General features: G+C 41.4%; 2 protein-coding genes across 2 annotated transcripts in view; both read left to right on the plus strand.

Annotated features, from left to right (window-relative positions):
* The window catches only part of FAT2 (FAT atypical cadherin 2), a 69,735-nt gene extending 67,886 nt beyond the window's left edge, over positions 1-1,849 (plus strand). The window contains exon 23 of the mRNA XM_018555586.1: positions 603-1,849. Within this exon, the coding sequence (XP_018411088.1) occupies positions 603-1,066 (464 nt within the window). The 3' untranslated portion in view covers positions 1,067-1,849. The remainder of the gene's footprint in view (positions 1-602) is intronic.
* A 6,718-nt stretch (positions 1,850-8,567) lies between these two features.
* LOC108786306 (melatonin receptor type 1A-like) lies at positions 8,568-15,079 on the plus strand. The gene is made up of 2 exons (XM_018555566.1): positions 8,568-8,748; positions 14,293-15,079. The coding sequence occupies exons 1-2, from the start codon at positions 8,568-8,570 to the stop codon at positions 15,063-15,065; spliced, it is 954 nt and encodes a 317-aa protein (XP_018411068.1). The 3' UTR covers positions 15,066-15,079.
* The last annotated feature ends 2,523 nt before the right edge of the window (positions 15,080-17,602 follow it).

Genomic DNA, 17,602 nt, shown 5'->3' on the forward strand with positions numbered 1-17,602 from the left:
AAAGTGAGCTGAGTAGGGTGGATAATATTGTTTGAAATACACACACAGCTGAGTAAATGAATGACCCATAGGAGGGACCCTTTCTTCCTCTCCAAGTACAGATGGTGCTTGCTAAATCTGAATGGGCAGGCAGTAAGTACAGAAAGCTAGTGCTGGACTTTCTGATTAGAAAACCCAGCATGCAATACACAGTATAGCTTGGAACTATCTTATTTTGTAAAATAAGGATTTATGATCAGGTATTATATATAGTAGGGACTAATTAGTTCAATATTCTCTGTAAAGCTCAGGATAATATATGCATGTATCTTATAAATCAGGGTTAGGCAACCTTGGCACTCCAGTTTTTGTGAAACTAAAAATCCCATCATGCCTCTGGAAGTAATGTCTCTGGCTGTCAGAGTCTTAAAATGCCTCATGGGACTTGTAGCTCCACAAAGCTGGAGAGCCAAGGTTGCTTACACCTAATATAAATAATGACAATACAATATTTCCAATCATGTAACCACCTGTCATTTGAGGGCTGGGAAAAATTGTAGCCAGAGTTAAAAATCATCATATTGTTTTTTACTCTAATAGTATTCCTTTCTTCTTTGTTTCAGTGTACACAGGAGACTCATCATACTGGCCATCCAACAACAAACCTATGGAATTTCAAAGATTCCCCTTTTCCAAGACATCATCTTCTGCACCACCAGTCCCACCTCTCCCAAGAGAACCAGAGCAAGAACCTTTATTTGGTGGATTCCCATTTCCATTGCAGCGCAGCAACAAAAGAGCTCCAATTCCGTCTTGTTACAGCAACCGAAACCTGGATGACTTTCTCCCAGCACCTTCTCACTGCCAAGACCAGTATACTGCAATTAGCTACTATCCCTCACAGCTAATACAGCCAGAGGGTATGCCCTACACATCTGACGATGGGTTCCGCCATCTGAGCGTGAGACTGAGCGTAGCTCAGCCCTCTTATGCAGACTGTGGGCTTCCACCAATGACCAATTCCAACTTTCAGGCACCAGACCTGGCAGAAAGTGACTATGGTAGCTGCGAGGAAGTTATGTTCTAAACAATTTCTTACAAGACTTTAATATTGGAGATCATTGGAAGAGGTTACCAAATCCAGAGGAGAAAGCTGAAACACTGAGGATTAGAAATAGCCATGGGCTCTCCTCCAGGCCTACAAGAAGCCAACCAGTAACAATGCCTCAGAAAGTATTGCTGGGAGTCTGGCAACTTGATGTTGGATATGTGTGTGCCGTTCCAGTTCCTGACATGGAAGAACTCAGGTCAAAGAGAGTGCAAAATTGCCTATTCTTAAACCATGCTGAGCATGACAAATTTGGCCAAGTCCTAGTGACCCTAAAGAGCTGTATAGCGCGCCGCACAGTATTACCTCTGGCAAGGAATTTGGTTGTGAGCTCTTTAGAGGAATCACCAACCTAATAAACAGCACTGTAAATTTTTTCAGGCTATATTAACTTTTCTGACACATTATCATTAAGCAATATCACTAAAGAACAGAGTGTACTGCCAGACTAGTACCAGTTCTACAAGACAATTGTACTCAGGCTACTGTTGGACGATATGAAATGGTTGAAGAGCCGTATATGAGTAAACATAGTAGCAGATCAGAGATACAGTCCAATCCTCGGGAATGTTAAACTACTGACCTTATCAATGCTACTTTTTTAAAGATAATGAGCTGCACTTGGCAGTTATGGCTTATTATGGAATTTGCAGTAGATATTTTATCCTACCCACTGAGAAATGTGATGCTGCCAGTGCCAACGTTATTGTGGGCCAGGAAACTTACATGAAACTGTAAGGAAGGAAAATGTGTATATATGTATGTACGTATGTATATCATGTGGATTAATATCAACAATGAGTTTGTCTATTCCTTCCATAAAATGTCCAATATTGTTTTTGTACATATACAAAATTTGTAAAAGCAATAAAGTATAATTTTTATAAATATGTAATATATTAGTGGCTATATTATGTTTTTTTGTGTATAATGTGTTTTCTTTTTAGTTTGTTTTTACAATCTACTTTGTAAACACAGGCTAGTAATATAAATATTTAAAGGGTCAGTCCTCCCTATTATACCAAGACTTCGTGCGTACCATATCATATCATAAAGGGCATTTACAACTTCCAGTCTTATTATTTCACCCTAAGCACCCTAATCTTCTGGAATGACACTGCTAGAATGGACCATCTTTATGAATAACACAACTTCTAGGAGGGCATTTGAGTTTCAACCAGAAACAACAAACTAACATCGGCATGTCAAACTTTACAGCTTACGTGCCTAATGTTCAAAGAAGTGTTGTCACTTGGAAGTGTCGGTCACCTGTTGTAATTTAGGCCCAGTAATTATGTCACACTTTGAAGTGGGAAATACTCAGCAGGTGCAGCTTGTAGTGGAAGCACCTATAATTTGTAGTCATCTTTGATCAGTTTCGGTTGGGAATTTTGTTTGCCTTGGTTATGGTCTTGTGTGATCAGGACTGAGAATGTCAACAATTAGAATGAGCTGTGACCTGTGTTTTTTTTTTAGTTACATCATGTAAATAAAAATAGTTGGGATGAGCTGAATGAAACTACTTGGGGGTTATGACAAAAAAAAGGTAGTGCAATTTTGGATGATACAAGAAAGTATGGTGGAGGTGTGTCGCTGATATGCCTTAACTTAAAAGGTATGTAAACCCTAACAACTAAAGAAGAACTCCGGGTCAAAATTGTATTAACCCATGCAGCAGGGATAGCCCCACACTGCAAGGGTTAAGTGCTCATTTTTGCCTAGGGTCAAAAACAAAAAAAAGTTATACTCTCTCTATCCTCCAAGCAGGCTTGCTCTTAGACAAGTCCCCCGAGCCTCTCTCCCCCTACACTACAGAGTCATCACTATTCTATACACAGTGTATAGGACATGAGAACGCTGAGGGACATGCTATCACTGCAGCAGAGGAGGACACAGGCTGGAGGGAGCGCTGTGACAACTGGCCAGTTCAGAGGGTCAGGTGAGCATAACTTTCTTGCTCCTAGGTGAAAACAAGCACTGAAAACTCAATTTTAGCAACATGTAAGCTCAAAAATTATTAGGGATGCAGCGATACCGTTTTTTTGGTATCAAGCACGAGTACCGATATTTATATTTCGGTACTCGCTGATACTCACTGATACCGAGTACCGATACAGGCACTTCCACTAGCATGGGGCCGGCTTCCTGGACAATCAGGAAGCTAGGCGGTGTGTCAATACCCGCCGCTCGCCTCCCTGATTGACCGAGAAGCGGCTCCATGCTGTTTTGCTGGATCGATGCTGATTGGCCATGAAGCTAGCTTCCCAGCCAATCAGCATGGAGCCGGCTTCCCGGCCAATCCAGAAGCCATGAGGTGGGTCATTACCCGCCACCAGCTTCCTGATTGGCTAGGAAGCAGCTTCATGCTGTTTGCCCGGCTCAATGCTGATTGGCTGGGAAATCTCCCTCTGACCGGACATTCCTGTATTAGGGAAGGTATCGGAGCATCCCTGAAAGTACCTGTGGATCCTGCAAAAATCAAGTGAGCTCATAACTTCTCATGCACTCTGCCGGTGCTGCACTAAAATCCTCAAGCATTGTTACCACTTTGCCTAGTCAAGGCTTTCAAAGTGCAGAACTGCCCTGTTTCTAAAATGAGGAATGAAAGTGGAGTTGTGGAGTTGTAACCCATGTTCTGTCTTGGTGTGACACAGTGACGTGTGGTGCCTCTGGTTCTGGGTGAGGCATTCCCCAGCCTCGCCAGGCCATGGAGATCGATGGGCTCAGTGGGTTTTTTTTTTCCTTTTTTTGATTGGACAGCTTGGACCAATGGCGCTTTGCCATTGGTCCAAGCCATCCACAGAGCTCATAACCTCTAACAAAGAGTAGAGGCTGTGACAGCTTTTGCCTCACCAAGTAAGGTTACAGAAGCAGTGGGGAAGCCTGCTGCTGTGTGACCTAACTAGCTGTCAAAAGCTGGATGCAGCGCTGGCTGTAATTAACAGACAGCGCTCTGTCCATAACAGGTTACACAGCGGGGAGGCTTTCCCTGCTGTGTAACCTGATAGAAGCCGATCTGAATGGAGAAAAACTTGAAGCTGACAGCTTTCTCCTCCATAGTACTAGGTGAGGCTCTGACTCAACTGCCTGCCCTTACCGCACGTCTCTGGTTTGACAGTACTGCTCATCTAAACATCTAAAGAGTAGTGAGTAAGTGAGCATTGTCGCCCTAGGACAGGAAGTGTGTTACTTGCGGGATCAGCGGGTGAAAATAAAAGTAAAATGTAGAGAAAGGTTTTTGGTACTTTATATGCAAGTTTTTATTGCATATAAAGTGCTGGACCTGTGTGGTTATTCTATTGATGTTTCTTATCCAGCAGTAGTTACAGTAAGTGATGTGAATATGTGTGATCTGGCTAACAGGTAGGCAGCTCCCATAATTCTAAGGATCTCCACAGTATTCTTGGCTCAACAGTGAACTCAGTAGATGTAGAAATTGCTGCTCCACGCCAATTAAAATACATGCATGTGTTTTAAGTACATGCATGCTTTCTTTCATTAAGCCCTGATGAAAGTGTGTGTGTATGTTTTAGACCCCTGAAATGCGTTGGCTACTCTACTTGAAAGTCCCCCCGACCCTCATAAAGTTGTATCTGGACTATTTTATTTGGTGTGGTTATTTCTACATCTACTTGTCTACATCTACAACTACTAGTTTTTGTTGCAGTCTGAGTCCCTTTTAGGGAAAAAACCCTCTTTATTGTGCTGGTGAATGTTGGTATTGGGACAGAAAGAAACAGGGAACATCTTAGAGATGTTACTGGAACAGGAGATGGAGGGAATTCATCCAATGGAGACACTTGTTCCATTGACAGTGACGTTTGAGGTGACATCATCGCATCCCAGGAAAAGTAACTGGAGTAGAACATATTATTGTTTTTTTAATGATAAAAGACAGAGTGCTGCCACCACATCCTGGTTATTTTGTGCTCTTGGTATGTTCTTTTGTTGCCCCTCCTGTTGTGGTACAAGTTAATACTGTCCCTAGCAGACACTCCCTGCCTCTCGCTCTACTATTTAGTCTACTTTCTCTTTCCAAGCAGAGACAGGGCTTAGGAAAATCATTGACTTCTTATACTTTCTTGTTAGTCAAGACTGGAAAGACATCCTCTGTACTGCACGTGTCTGAGGTAAACTTACAATGGATTTAACTTCTGTCTCTTATTGAAGAGTTAAGCTGCCTGTGAATTTTGCCAGGTCACCAAGTGGCCATACTGTCTGCACAGACTATATCTGGAAGTTATGTTATTATATCGTACATACATACATACATACATACATACATACATATCAGCATGGGAAACAGAACACATAGAGCTTTTTGCTGTATAATGGTACGTCTTTAATTCATACAGACTTGATACATTTTTGAAAGGTCCACTTTAGGAAGGCGCAGTACATACAATAAAATCATATTTTACATTTTCAACAACACCCCATAAAGCTTTCTCTACTACTGAGTAACCTGTCTTTACTTGCATAAAGTGCACATGCTTCTTCTCCTGCAAAATTACCTTTATTCACCACAACGGAGACCTTTTACTGAGAATTGGGCAGAGCACCCTCTGATTAGGGAGCTAGACGTATGTGATCATGCTATGGTGGGAGAACAAGGACCCAAGCTAGGACCCCTTACATGTTTTGGGGTGGGACCTAAACCTGACAGTTCAGAAAGATCAGTTGATAATTGCAAATGTCCACTGGCTGCACATTAGTCCAATATGTCACTGATATCAAGCTTCTTGGATTCTTCTGCTCATTTGGGTGGCTTAACCCTTTCTCTGCCAAAGCCGTTTTTGCATTTTGTTTTTTTGGAGCTTGCGTTAAAATACATATTTCAAGCCTAAAAATTGTCTAAAGCCCACCCCGCCCCCATCTCATAACTATATTTCAATAAAAATCCATTCAAGTTAATTTTAGTGCACACAAATACAATAAAATACCAATTTTTAAATAAAATATAAAAGATGAGATTGCACTGAGTAGATAGATACCGAACCTATCAAGCCTCCAAATTGTCCCAAGGCAATGCTGTAAAAGCCTTTACAGGTCATCAATTTAGAGTTAACCGTGAATGATGGCCCTAGAACTACTGCTCTCACTCCAGCATGTTCAGCAATACCCATTATGTGTTGGACAATTGTTGTTTTCTTTTCTAGCCGCACCTAACTCATTTGTTTTTGCTTGTATGTGTGTGTATTCTGGATGGGGGGTGTATATTTTATTTAACTTTATTTTTGTAAACTGTTTTTTTATACTTAACTTTGTTGCTATCACACAGGGAGCTGATAGTATATTGCTGGTGACAGGTCCTCTTTAAGAAGACATCAGGGGTCTATTAGACCCCGAGTGTCGCCTTTGGATCTTAATGAGGCTGATCAAGTACAGTTCATGTATGACAGCTTAGTAACCTTAAGTGATGAAATCCTTGTCTTCCGGGTTCATTGTGACTGGAGGGGAGATTAACGAACAGACGGCCATGGCCATCGGGGGCCCACAGGAAGGGCAGTGGAGCCCAGGATACATGGCGGGGGGCGGGGGTAGAAGTGATCGGTGAACTTACAGCCACACAAATCACTTCTACGTAAAAGCTGACAGTCAGCTGAGGGAATGTAAACGGATTCCTGGCTGTTCCCTACTTACTGCTCCCTGTTGCCTCAAACATAGTACTTATGCCCGTGCAGCGAAAGGGGTTAAAGAAAACCCTAACTGAATCATTTTTATTTCGCTAAAGCACGGTGCATCATAAACAATTGCCTCTTCTTAGTTTAAAGCAATTGATTTAGCCTTTTTAATATCCTTTGTTGCATCTCAGTGCTTCTGATCTTCTACAGCCTCTTTGCAGCCACTTTCTGTCTACATGCACTCTAGCCACGACTGTATGGCATTTCTCCGGGCTAATTTCCTGATGGACCGTGCCTGTAAAATGTGTATTGAAATGGCCTCTTGCACTCTCCATTGGAAGCTTGTTTTAGATAGTGACAATTTGTGGTGGGCTCTGCGTGGTCTATGGTGGGCAGTGCGGGGTCTATGGTGGGCTGTGAAGGATCCCTGGTGGGCTCTGCAAGGTCTCAGGGGGGGCTGTGCAGGATCTGTGGTGGGCTCTGTGGTGGGCTGTGCAGACCCTGTGGAGCCCACCATAGACGCCGCAGAGCCCAACATAGACCCTGCAGAGCCCCCCTCAGACCCTGTGTGCTTTGCAGGATTTGTGGTGGGCTTTGCAGGATTTGTGGTGGGCTGTGCAGGGTCTGTGGTGGGCTCTGCAGGCTGTGGAGCCCACCACAAATCCTGCACAGCTCTTGAGACCCTACAGAGCCCACCACAGATCCTGCAGAGCCCACCTGAGACTTTCAGGTGGGCTCTGCAGAATCTATGCTGGGCTCTGCAGGGTCCCTGTACCAGCAGTGTGATCCTCTTACCTGCATCTGCCGCCCACTGATGGACCCAGCCTCGTCCTCTGCGCCCAACTGGCACTTCGGGACCGGCTTCCCCCGTCGACCCGACCGGAGCTGCGGGGATCCGGACCGCCCCCTTCTGCTGCTCCTCTTCCGCACCTCCGTCTCCTCCACCTCGATTAGGCAGCCAAATTCTGTGCAACCCGGCTTGCCTGAATGTTCTGGGGGTGGCATTCTTGCTGCCCCCCTGGAAAGTGCCACCCTTGTTTGCCTTATGGCAGATACGCCCCTGGTGAAAATGCAGGAGCACAATTGAGAGACAGAGACAGTTTTGTCACTTTATAACAGGTAGTACCTGCACAAGAAACTGCATGGAAGGATCGCCAGGTATTATTTCTAATGACATCTGCAGATGTAACAATATAGAAAACTTGAAGTGACAGTAACATGGGGTCTACATGTACTTTTAAGTGCACTTGTCATGAGAGAATTATGTGGAGTGCCATTGCTGATCTCGACTTTTGAGCATGCTTGTTGTTTTGCTGACATGTATATGATTTCTAAGTCACTGACTTGGCACGGGTTTAGAGACTTATTTTACAGGACTCATATTCTAGATCTGTGACTCAGATTAGAAAGTATTGAAGTAAGACAAAGGCAGGGAACAAGTATTTTGACAAGGAGGTCAGAGACAGCAGCTCCATACAGCCTGCCTAGACCTGGAATAAGGAGTTCTCAGAATTTAACTATAGGTAAGATTATTTGTTGGTTGTAAAATGTTCACATTGGCACAGTGTTGAGTTGTACAGAGGAGCGGAATGATGAGTGACTTTAATGAAAGCTCTCACACATACACAGCAGCTGATTTATAAGGAGTGAATGGAACTCAGAATAATCCCACCCATACTGTGATGCAGGGAAGGGGGGCTATCTTACACAGTCTTGAGTTGCATCTCGCCTGCTATCAGTATGAAGACAGGGAAGCACCTGATCCATCCACAAGATGCTAATATGGCACAATGCACTATGTAGTGGCCCTGAGGACTAAACAGGTATCAGGGAGAGCATGCACTGGAGTCAGGGGAATGGAACCAGGGGCTCCTACTCAGAAGAACTTCCCAGGGGACCTGCAGGAAGAAGATGACTCCCCTACTTGGATGGTCACTTCCCTTACCACCATCCTGGTTGTTACCATCAGTGGTGACATCCTTGGCAATCTCTTGGTCATCACGTCTGTCTTCAGGAACAAGAAACTTCGCAAAGCAGGTAAACTGACCTTTTTATTTTACAAATATTATCATCACTATTATTGCTAAGCTGGGGTTTCTTCTAATCTCTTCAATCAGTTTGCATTTCACTTTCTATCTATCTATCTATCTATCTATCTATCTATCTATCTATCTATCTATCTATCTATCTATGTATCTATCTATCTATGTATCTATCTATCTATGTATCTATCTATCTATCTATCTATCTATCTATCTATCTATCTATCTATCTATCTATCTATCTTTGTATCTATCTATCTATCTATTTATCTATCAAGAAGACCACATACACACACAAATTTTGATTGTACAATCTACTTTAGTTTCCCAATAGTTATCTAGCGCAGGGGCAAACTGTGGGTAAATCTAAAGGACACTGAACAATCAGATTGTAAAGGGTACATTCAGATTTAGTGGAAGGACTAGTCCATCCAACACTACAATTTCAGTTTCTAATAGAGCTGGAAAGTAGAACAACCCACTGGCTTCTAATACTTCTCACGGTCCCCAGGAGCAAAAGAACTTCACCATAGTTTTGTCTGCTTTCCCGCTATGGAGTCTTACTCTTCCTGCTGCATATTTTAGTACATAAAATACATTTAAAAAATTCCAATGATTTGCATATATCCAAACAGAGGTATCGTATTTGATCTTAAATCTAACATTTCATGATATTGATTAATTCCAAGTTAAAGTGACACTAAACTCAGGAGTTAAATCTTAAAAACACATTCAAGTACCTCAACTATTAAAACAATTTTAACTCCTGAATTAAGTGTCACTTTAACAAAATCTCCAGCACTCTAATAGGGTGAATGATAGAAATGTTTTACACATATCACTGTGCAAATAGTGCCTTGTACAAGCAAATACAAAAGTCCAAAGTTTTGGTATCACAAAGGAACTCCATTATAAAGACATTGCAGATAATGTTTTGAAACTTTGAAATTTTAGAAATGTTTGCACATATCTTTATATGTCACTAGAGCTGCAGCTAACGATTATTTTCAAAATCGATTAGTTAGCCGATTATCAAGTTCGATTAATCGGTTAATCGGATAAAAAATAAAATACATTTTAAAAAATGGCTCCAGTGATGGGACTTCTAGTTTGTATTGAGATTGCAGTCCATCACAGGAGCAAGCTTGGAGCAGTAGAAGTAAAAAAGATAAAAAAAGTGTGGTGTACAATATAGTGAAATGAAAAGTGTAAAATTATACAGCAATGAATGCAGAATACCACCACACAGTGATGTGAATACATCTTTTATTCTTTACTCTGTTGTGTGCTGGTCATTTTGCCTCTGTTAACAGGTGTTAGGGCTATTAAACTGTTCTTCTTTAGAAGCTGGACTTTAATTTATCAAAATTTCTGAAAGCTTTACTGTACTTATTACCCATATCAACCAAATTCCATGTTTACAGAGCAGTGAGGAAGATCAAATTAGGTTGGTTGCTATAGGTATCAAGGACATGTCTACATGACAAATCCCTGTGAGGTTTGAAGAGTCGGTCGGTAGTCCTCACAAAGTCCTGGCATTTCTATGTCTACACAATACGCCACAACAACAGAAAAACCTATTTCATATCAGTCGTGTTCATATGACACATCTGCATTGAATAACCATGAATGCTGTTCAACTTCTCATCCTAAAGCAGAGTGACACAACAAGAACAAGGGATTAGTATTCATTAGACGCTGAGATCCAAGTAATCGATCACTTGATGGACACATCAAGAAGAAGACCGCTTCTGACAGTCCGTTACGTTCTCCTGATGGTGCATTAAGGCTTCAAAAGAGAGGATTTGCTCAAGTGCAGTGTTTGACTTGCAGATTATCTTCACTTCCTAAGTCCGGGAAATCAAAATCGCGATAATGCAGGTCATTCTCATACAATTTTAGTTTCTATGGTTTGACGAGTTTTGTAACAAGGCTTACAGGTCACCAATATGAAATTCAGGTTTGATTTAACATAAATATCATTGCAACTGAATAATATTTAAATCCTTGCCAGATTGTGTGAGGTAAAATGTACAGCAGGTGTCATGTGTATTATCACAAGGTCTTGATTTGCATTGGGTCCTAGAGAAACAGCCTAGACTGAAAATGTCGCACTTCATGCTAACAAAAACAAAAAACCACCTGTGGAGAAAAATATATCTTAGGCCCCTCTCACATGGCCACTCCGATCGGGTCTGCCTCTTAGTTTTTCAGGTGCACCCACGCAGATGCCCAATGCAAGTCTATGGGCAGCTGGATGTAAACAGACAGGCGTCCACTTACACCCGGTTGCCCCCAAACTCATGCCAGGTCAATAAAAACGAACAGAACAGTGTTCCGTTTCTCTAGACTGGATCAGGGGTAATCTGATGTAAACGGACACATGTCTGTTCACGTCCGATTCCCCATAGACTGACATGGGGTCCGGTAAATGCAGTTTCTTAAAAAAATTGGACGGACACGAATGTCACAGCATTGACATCCGCTCCATACTGCCGTGATCAGGAGAAGATCCCTGCACAGATCCTCTCCTGATTAGCCTGTATGGAAGGGACTTACATCCACTTACCCCTTACACTTGAGATCCTGGGAATCATATTTCCAGGATCTCACCAAAAGGACCATGATGTCACTCTATAGTAGGTGTCATTTGTAATATCACGAGACCTTGATTTGCACTGGGTCTTAGGGGAACCTAGCCAAAATTCGACAACAGCAAGGTCCACTTATTAAAAAATGGCCTACTCTTCCCATCTAAAAATGCCACACTCCATGTTAAAAAAAACCCACTTGTGGAGAAAAGTTAAAAATATATCTTACACCCACTTACACTCGAGATCCTGGGAATCATCTTCTGGGATACTTTCCAGTATTTCACTTAGGACCATGATGTCATCCTCCTATGTGTTGAAGCCGGGTGTCAGATATATACTGTATTTTAACTTTTCTTTTCAGTTGTTTTCTTGTAATATAATGTTGAGTGTTATGTTTTATATGGGTGGGTAGCCCACTAACAGGGGAGTTACATTTTGGTGCTTTAAAGTCACCCTGTTGTCTAAGTTATGTTGGGGGTGTGGCTAAAGTCCTCTGCAAACCAACACCTTGTGATATTATGACTGACACCTGCTATACATTTAAATACCCTGCACAGTATTTAACAAGATTATAAATATACTGCTAATCACAATTATTATATACAGTTCTAACAAAAAGGAAAGGTGGATTACAACGACTACCCACCTGTACTTAGGGAAATATGGAGGCTGACCTTGCTGAGCTTCCTCTGAAAATACTAGTTTCCTTGCTGTCTCGGGTTCCGCATAGCTAGTGCCATGTGACTGATGGCTGATGTGTGTGCGTCTTTAACACGGTGACAGATGGCATCAAGGCTTTGGAGCTTAGATTCTATTGAACTACATTAATGATTTGATTACTAAATATTGGTTTCGCACCATGTATGCTGCAATATTTACCTTCATGAAGCAGTCAGGAGTACACAGGTACACTTTAAATATATGTAAGTCCTATCAATGAACCTCTCTGGTTTGCTTCCTTTTGGTCTGTTAAAATACACCATTGACATTTTTTATGAAAAAATCAAGCGCTGTCCTGTGTCTTGTGCATTCTGCAGTCTTCTCTCAAGCTCTGCTCAGTTGACTTCTGTAGACTACAGAAAACCTCCCCCCTATGTTATGGAGATGTGAATGGGAAGTAATCTTTAGCGAATAACACACTGCCTGCCTACCTCCCAACTGCCCTCCATTTGAAGGAACTGTCCCCTCATTTGTAACCAATGCCCTCTGTCCCTCTATCCCCTTCAGTTGTCCTTCTTTTTGGTCTGTTATACAGATACCTATGAGAATGTTCTATTTAACTACCAAAAGTGTTTTTCTGCACTAAAAACCTTCATCTTATCTCTTAATGACCTTGTTGACCATTTTGAAAAGCCAGTATAAAGGAAAAGTAATGGTGGTAAACAGCAATGCTGGATTTTTCCAATAATTTTCAGCATATACATACTTAATGATCCGCATCAACTATCTGCATATGTCCATTGTCTAAATACATTATCCTGGAAAGTGTCCCTCTATTGTTCCATCCGCTTTTGTTTAAGGAGCCAGTTGGAAACTACTGACTGAATGCTTGCACTCAATCAGTTCTGATATTCAACATGGAGGCAGCCAGCCAGCCAGCAGCAGGAATTCCTCTATGTTTAGGGCTGAATAAGAATTCTTTTAGTGTATGGCCTGCTTTAGTAGCAGGATCACCAGATGAAAATAAAGGGAAACAAATCCTGGAAAAAAAACCGAATGCAGCTACCACATCTAAGGACTTGTAAACGGTAATATATTACATTTTTGTTCTTGGCTTTAGATATTTCCAATACTAGAATAACAATCCGTCCACAGATTTCTTGGTAAAGATCTGGGATAACATCACCTCTTTCACAGGAGTTCTTTCTAGTGTGAACTGGTGACAGGAGTCTGGAAAGGAGGAGCCTGAAGTGGTACTTCAAACGTGGATGTGCAAGGGAAGTGAAGCTTGGAGGTGTTGTTTGAGAGGTCCCATGTAAGGGTCACCAAAAGTGAGGTGGTGCCTGACTTAGCTCTAGAATGTTAGAGCTTAATCTCTTGTTTGGCAGCTTGACAGAACAGAGAAAGTGAGGACAGGTGTGGAAGTGAATGCTCACCCCAAGGTAAGCTGAGTGGGGAGTCTTGTTTTCCAGGTTTTGGAGGAGCTCTCAGACAACTGAGATCCACATGAAGGTAGAAAGAATCCTCTGGACTGTATCACCTATTGGTCAATACCCTTGGTGTGGTACCATGCTAGACCAGATCAAACAAAGCTGTGTAAAACATAAATACTGCCTTTTACACTGCCAACTCCAAAATCTGTAAGGACTGCTTGTAAATTAGTTCTGTAAACTTTGCGCCAGAACATCCTGCCTTGTTCCCCTACTCCATTTACCTGTCACTACCTGTCAACACTACCTGTCATCTTCTCCTTTGACACCATTAGAGTAACAGGTTGTCTTGAATTACATGTTAAACTATTCCATATTTTATAACTGTTATGCGGTGCTGGTTTCTTCCAGTGTACAGAGTTTACACACAGCCACATGCTCCGTATGGTTCACTGACCTGGCAACCGACACGCAGCATGCATTTTCAAATTGCGGTCCGCAAAAGATAACAAAGCACAGCTTTCTGGGAATAGCAGGTAACCATGAGACACTGAGTGATGTATGTGTCTGAAAATAGAAGGGAATGTTATTATATGTCAGAAAAGATTTTCAAGTTGCGGAAAAAAAATTGATTTTAACAAACAGTAAAGCGAGGGGTAACACACTATAAAACCGAGGGGAAAAACACTGAAAAACTGTAAATTTAAATGGGAAAAAACTGAGGCAATGGGCATGTATTGCAGATGTACTGAATATGTTTGTTTTTTTATATTTAGCCCAGGCATACACTTTAATTTCATTTAGTAACTTTAAACAATATACTTAAAATAACTTGTTGATCTTTTTCTATTGCAGGATATGCCTTCGTGGTCAGCCTTGCCGTGGCAGACCTGCTGGTTGCATGTTACCCTTATCCACTGGTTCTGCTTGCAATCTTCAACCGAGGCTGGAGAATGGGCCACATTCACTGCCAATTGAGCGGCTTCTTCATGGGGCTCAGTGTAATAAGTTCGGTCTTCAACATCACAGGAATTGCTGTCAACCGCTACTGCTACATCTGTCACCACAGCTGCTATTCTCGCCTGTTCTCCAACACCTGCACCATATTGTATGTAGGATTGGTATGGACACTGGCCCTGGCAGCCATATTGCCAAACCTCTTCGTAGGATCACTGCGATATGACCCACGTGTCTTTTCTTGCACATTCTCGCAGTCTGTTAGTTCTTTTTACACTCTCGCCATTGTGATCTTCCATTTCTTTTTACCAATTAGTGTGGTCAGCTTCTGCTACCTACGCATATGGATGACAGTCCTTAATATTCGACACAGGGTCAGGCCAGCAAGGAACATGCAGGTGCAGACATGGCCGTATAGTATACACAGTTTTATCACCATGTTCATAGTCTTTGTGTTGTTTGCAGTGTGCTGGGGACCCCTGAACATCATTGGACTATTGGTTGCTTTGAGCCCACCCCTAGGAGACTCAATCCCCCGCTGGTTCTTTGTGGCCAGCTATTTTATGGCATATTTTAATAGCTGCCTCAATGCTGTGGTCTACGGGGCACTGAATAAGAACTTCCGCCAAGAATACAAGAGAATCATGCTGAACATTTTCCAAATGACTTAAAGCTTTGTCCTGTGTTTTAGTTTTTACACTTTTATGTGCCCAAAGAGAAATAAATGTGTACATAGATGTCAAAGACCTCTGTACCTTTATTAAAACAGAATGCTAGCCAAAATAAAGAGAGATAAAAATGAATACCCATGAAAAATAAAACCAGCTTTTGCTGCAATATTCACCTTCAACCCAGAGGTTTCCCCTACAGAACTTTTTTTCCCACTACTAGATGTCCTCAGTAGGAGGGCCAGCATCAATTAACCCACTTCATGTGAGTCCAGTTCATCCTGGACCCACCCCAACCTGTGACTGGACAGTGAAAGGAGCAGCAGAATGATAAGCTCATTGCTCCAGTGTTGTAGTTTGTCACCTGCACTCAATAAAAAAGAAAACAAAACATAAAAAGAAAAAATGAGGTGTGTGTGTGTGTTAAAAGGAGCTTATTTTTATTATTATTATTTTCTGTTTTCAATTAAGTCATACTAACAGGGTGTATTCACAGACACTTCCTTTCTTAGAGTGAAAAGACTAGAGTTCCGCGATAGCATTGTCGCCCTTGCCTCTGCACTCTTGCATTGTACTGCAAGCCATGATGCCAATGCACAGTGCGTGGCATGTTCCACAGTAAAAGCCACCACTAAAATAATCACTTTATCACTGCTGGAACACGTGCACATCCACAGGAAATCCATACAAAGGGTCTAAAGCATGTGCACAGTACAGCAATAAAGAAAATATGAACAAAGGGGAAGTCTATTTTTGTAACATAAATATAATTGTAGTCTTGTTTAGTCTAAGGATCTCTATAAAATCGATTGTTCTTTTGCGAGAGTTAAGTTCTACTTTGCTTTCTGGTTAGCCATAATACAAGTGGTAATCCAAATATCTATCTATCTCTGAAACTACCAAATAGTTAAGATGTGTAAAAATCTGCAATAAATTATAGAAGTGATATAAAAACAATGTTAAAAAATAGGTGATTTGTCCTCAATATGTTATAAATTAAAGTTGTGGTGGAGTATCGCCACAGTACTAACATGTTTCTTCAAAGTCAATTTTGGATTGACTTTGTTTTTCTTTCACCTCCAGTATATACCTTAGGATATCTTGGTGTGCATTCTCTCCTTTTGCCGGCTACCTAGTGGAAGTGTCTCAGCATTTGTTGGCGTGACCTGGTGCTCCTTGGGATGGTTAGACCTGTTAACATGCCCTGATCAAGTCACTTCATTGTAAGAGCATTTTTTTATTTTTCATTCATCAAAGTGGGTTTATATGCACGATCCAGTGTGCACCATTTGTGCTAATGTTTTGAATGTAAATATGCCTTTTGGCATACATAGAGCTTGCAAGGATATGCAAATCTTGGTACCACTGAAGCATGGTACATTTGAAGATTTGATTTCCTGCACAGCAGCATTTAGGCTTGCGAGGGAGGGTCAAAATTCCAAGTCAAAGAAAGTGTATTGCTTTGCACAGTGTTGTCAGTCATGGAACCAGTCCTGGCATTACTGTATGCCACTAGTAAGAACCCAATATCAACAGGAAATGTCCTTATTGCCACAACCTATTTATCCTCATTTCCCAGCTTGTGGATTTTATGCTAGATTAATTGCATCGTTTCCTTGCATGGAGATGTACCATGATATTTCTATGTTTATACCTATATACGACCTTCTCACTAACAATAAAACCTTATAACGTAAAAGAAAAAAGTTTGTGAGCACCTGACCATTACAACTATATGTGATTGTTAGACATCCCATTCCAATGCAATGGGTGTTACTATAGAGTTCCTCCTAGCCCCTTGGCTATAACAGCCACTCCACTCTTCTAGGAAGTCTTTCTGCAAGATTCAGCTAAAACTGTATTAGTGAGGTCAGGTACTAACGTTGAACAAGACCTAGGTTATAATTGCTGTTCTAATTAATTCCAAAGGTGTTTGGCAGGACTGAGGTCCGAGCTCTGTGAAGGCCACTTGAATTCTTGAACATCAAACTATGTCTTTATTAAGCTGAGTTTGTGTACATGGGCACAATCATGATGGAACAAAAAAGGGCCTTCCCCACACTGCTGTCTCAAGGTTGGAAACATACAATTGTCTAAAATGTCTGAACCTTCATTGTAAACATCTGAACTCAATAACATAAAGAAGAGTTCAGGCCATATAGTGTAGCACTCAAATTCTGGAGTCAAAGAAAACCAATTCAAATGAATACTTCCTAAAATACACAAGTGTTTCCCTGTAGGCACAACATTTCTCCAAACTTATACATTTTACTACTGTGTAATACAACATGGTAAGAAATGCCCCAGCAGCCAATCACTTAACTCCAATAGTTATGTGGATAAAAGTAAAAATAATGTTCCTATTCAACATGCGTTCATGATCAACCATCCTTTCCTTCTATTATGTTTGTTTAACTTGTAATTACTTCCATGGAGCCCACTCTGTCTAGAATGATCGTGAAGCGCTTCTGATATGTTACATTATGTACTTAATCTCAAAATCCATTTCACAAGGTCACATTGCTATATGTGGCTGATCG

This window comes from Nanorana parkeri, unplaced genomic scaffold (genome assembly GCF_000935625.1).
Source record: "Nanorana parkeri isolate BGI_ZX_2015 unplaced genomic scaffold, ASM93562v1 scaffold203, whole genome shotgun sequence".
NCBI lineage: Eukaryota > Metazoa > Chordata > Amphibia > Anura > Dicroglossidae > Nanorana > Nanorana parkeri.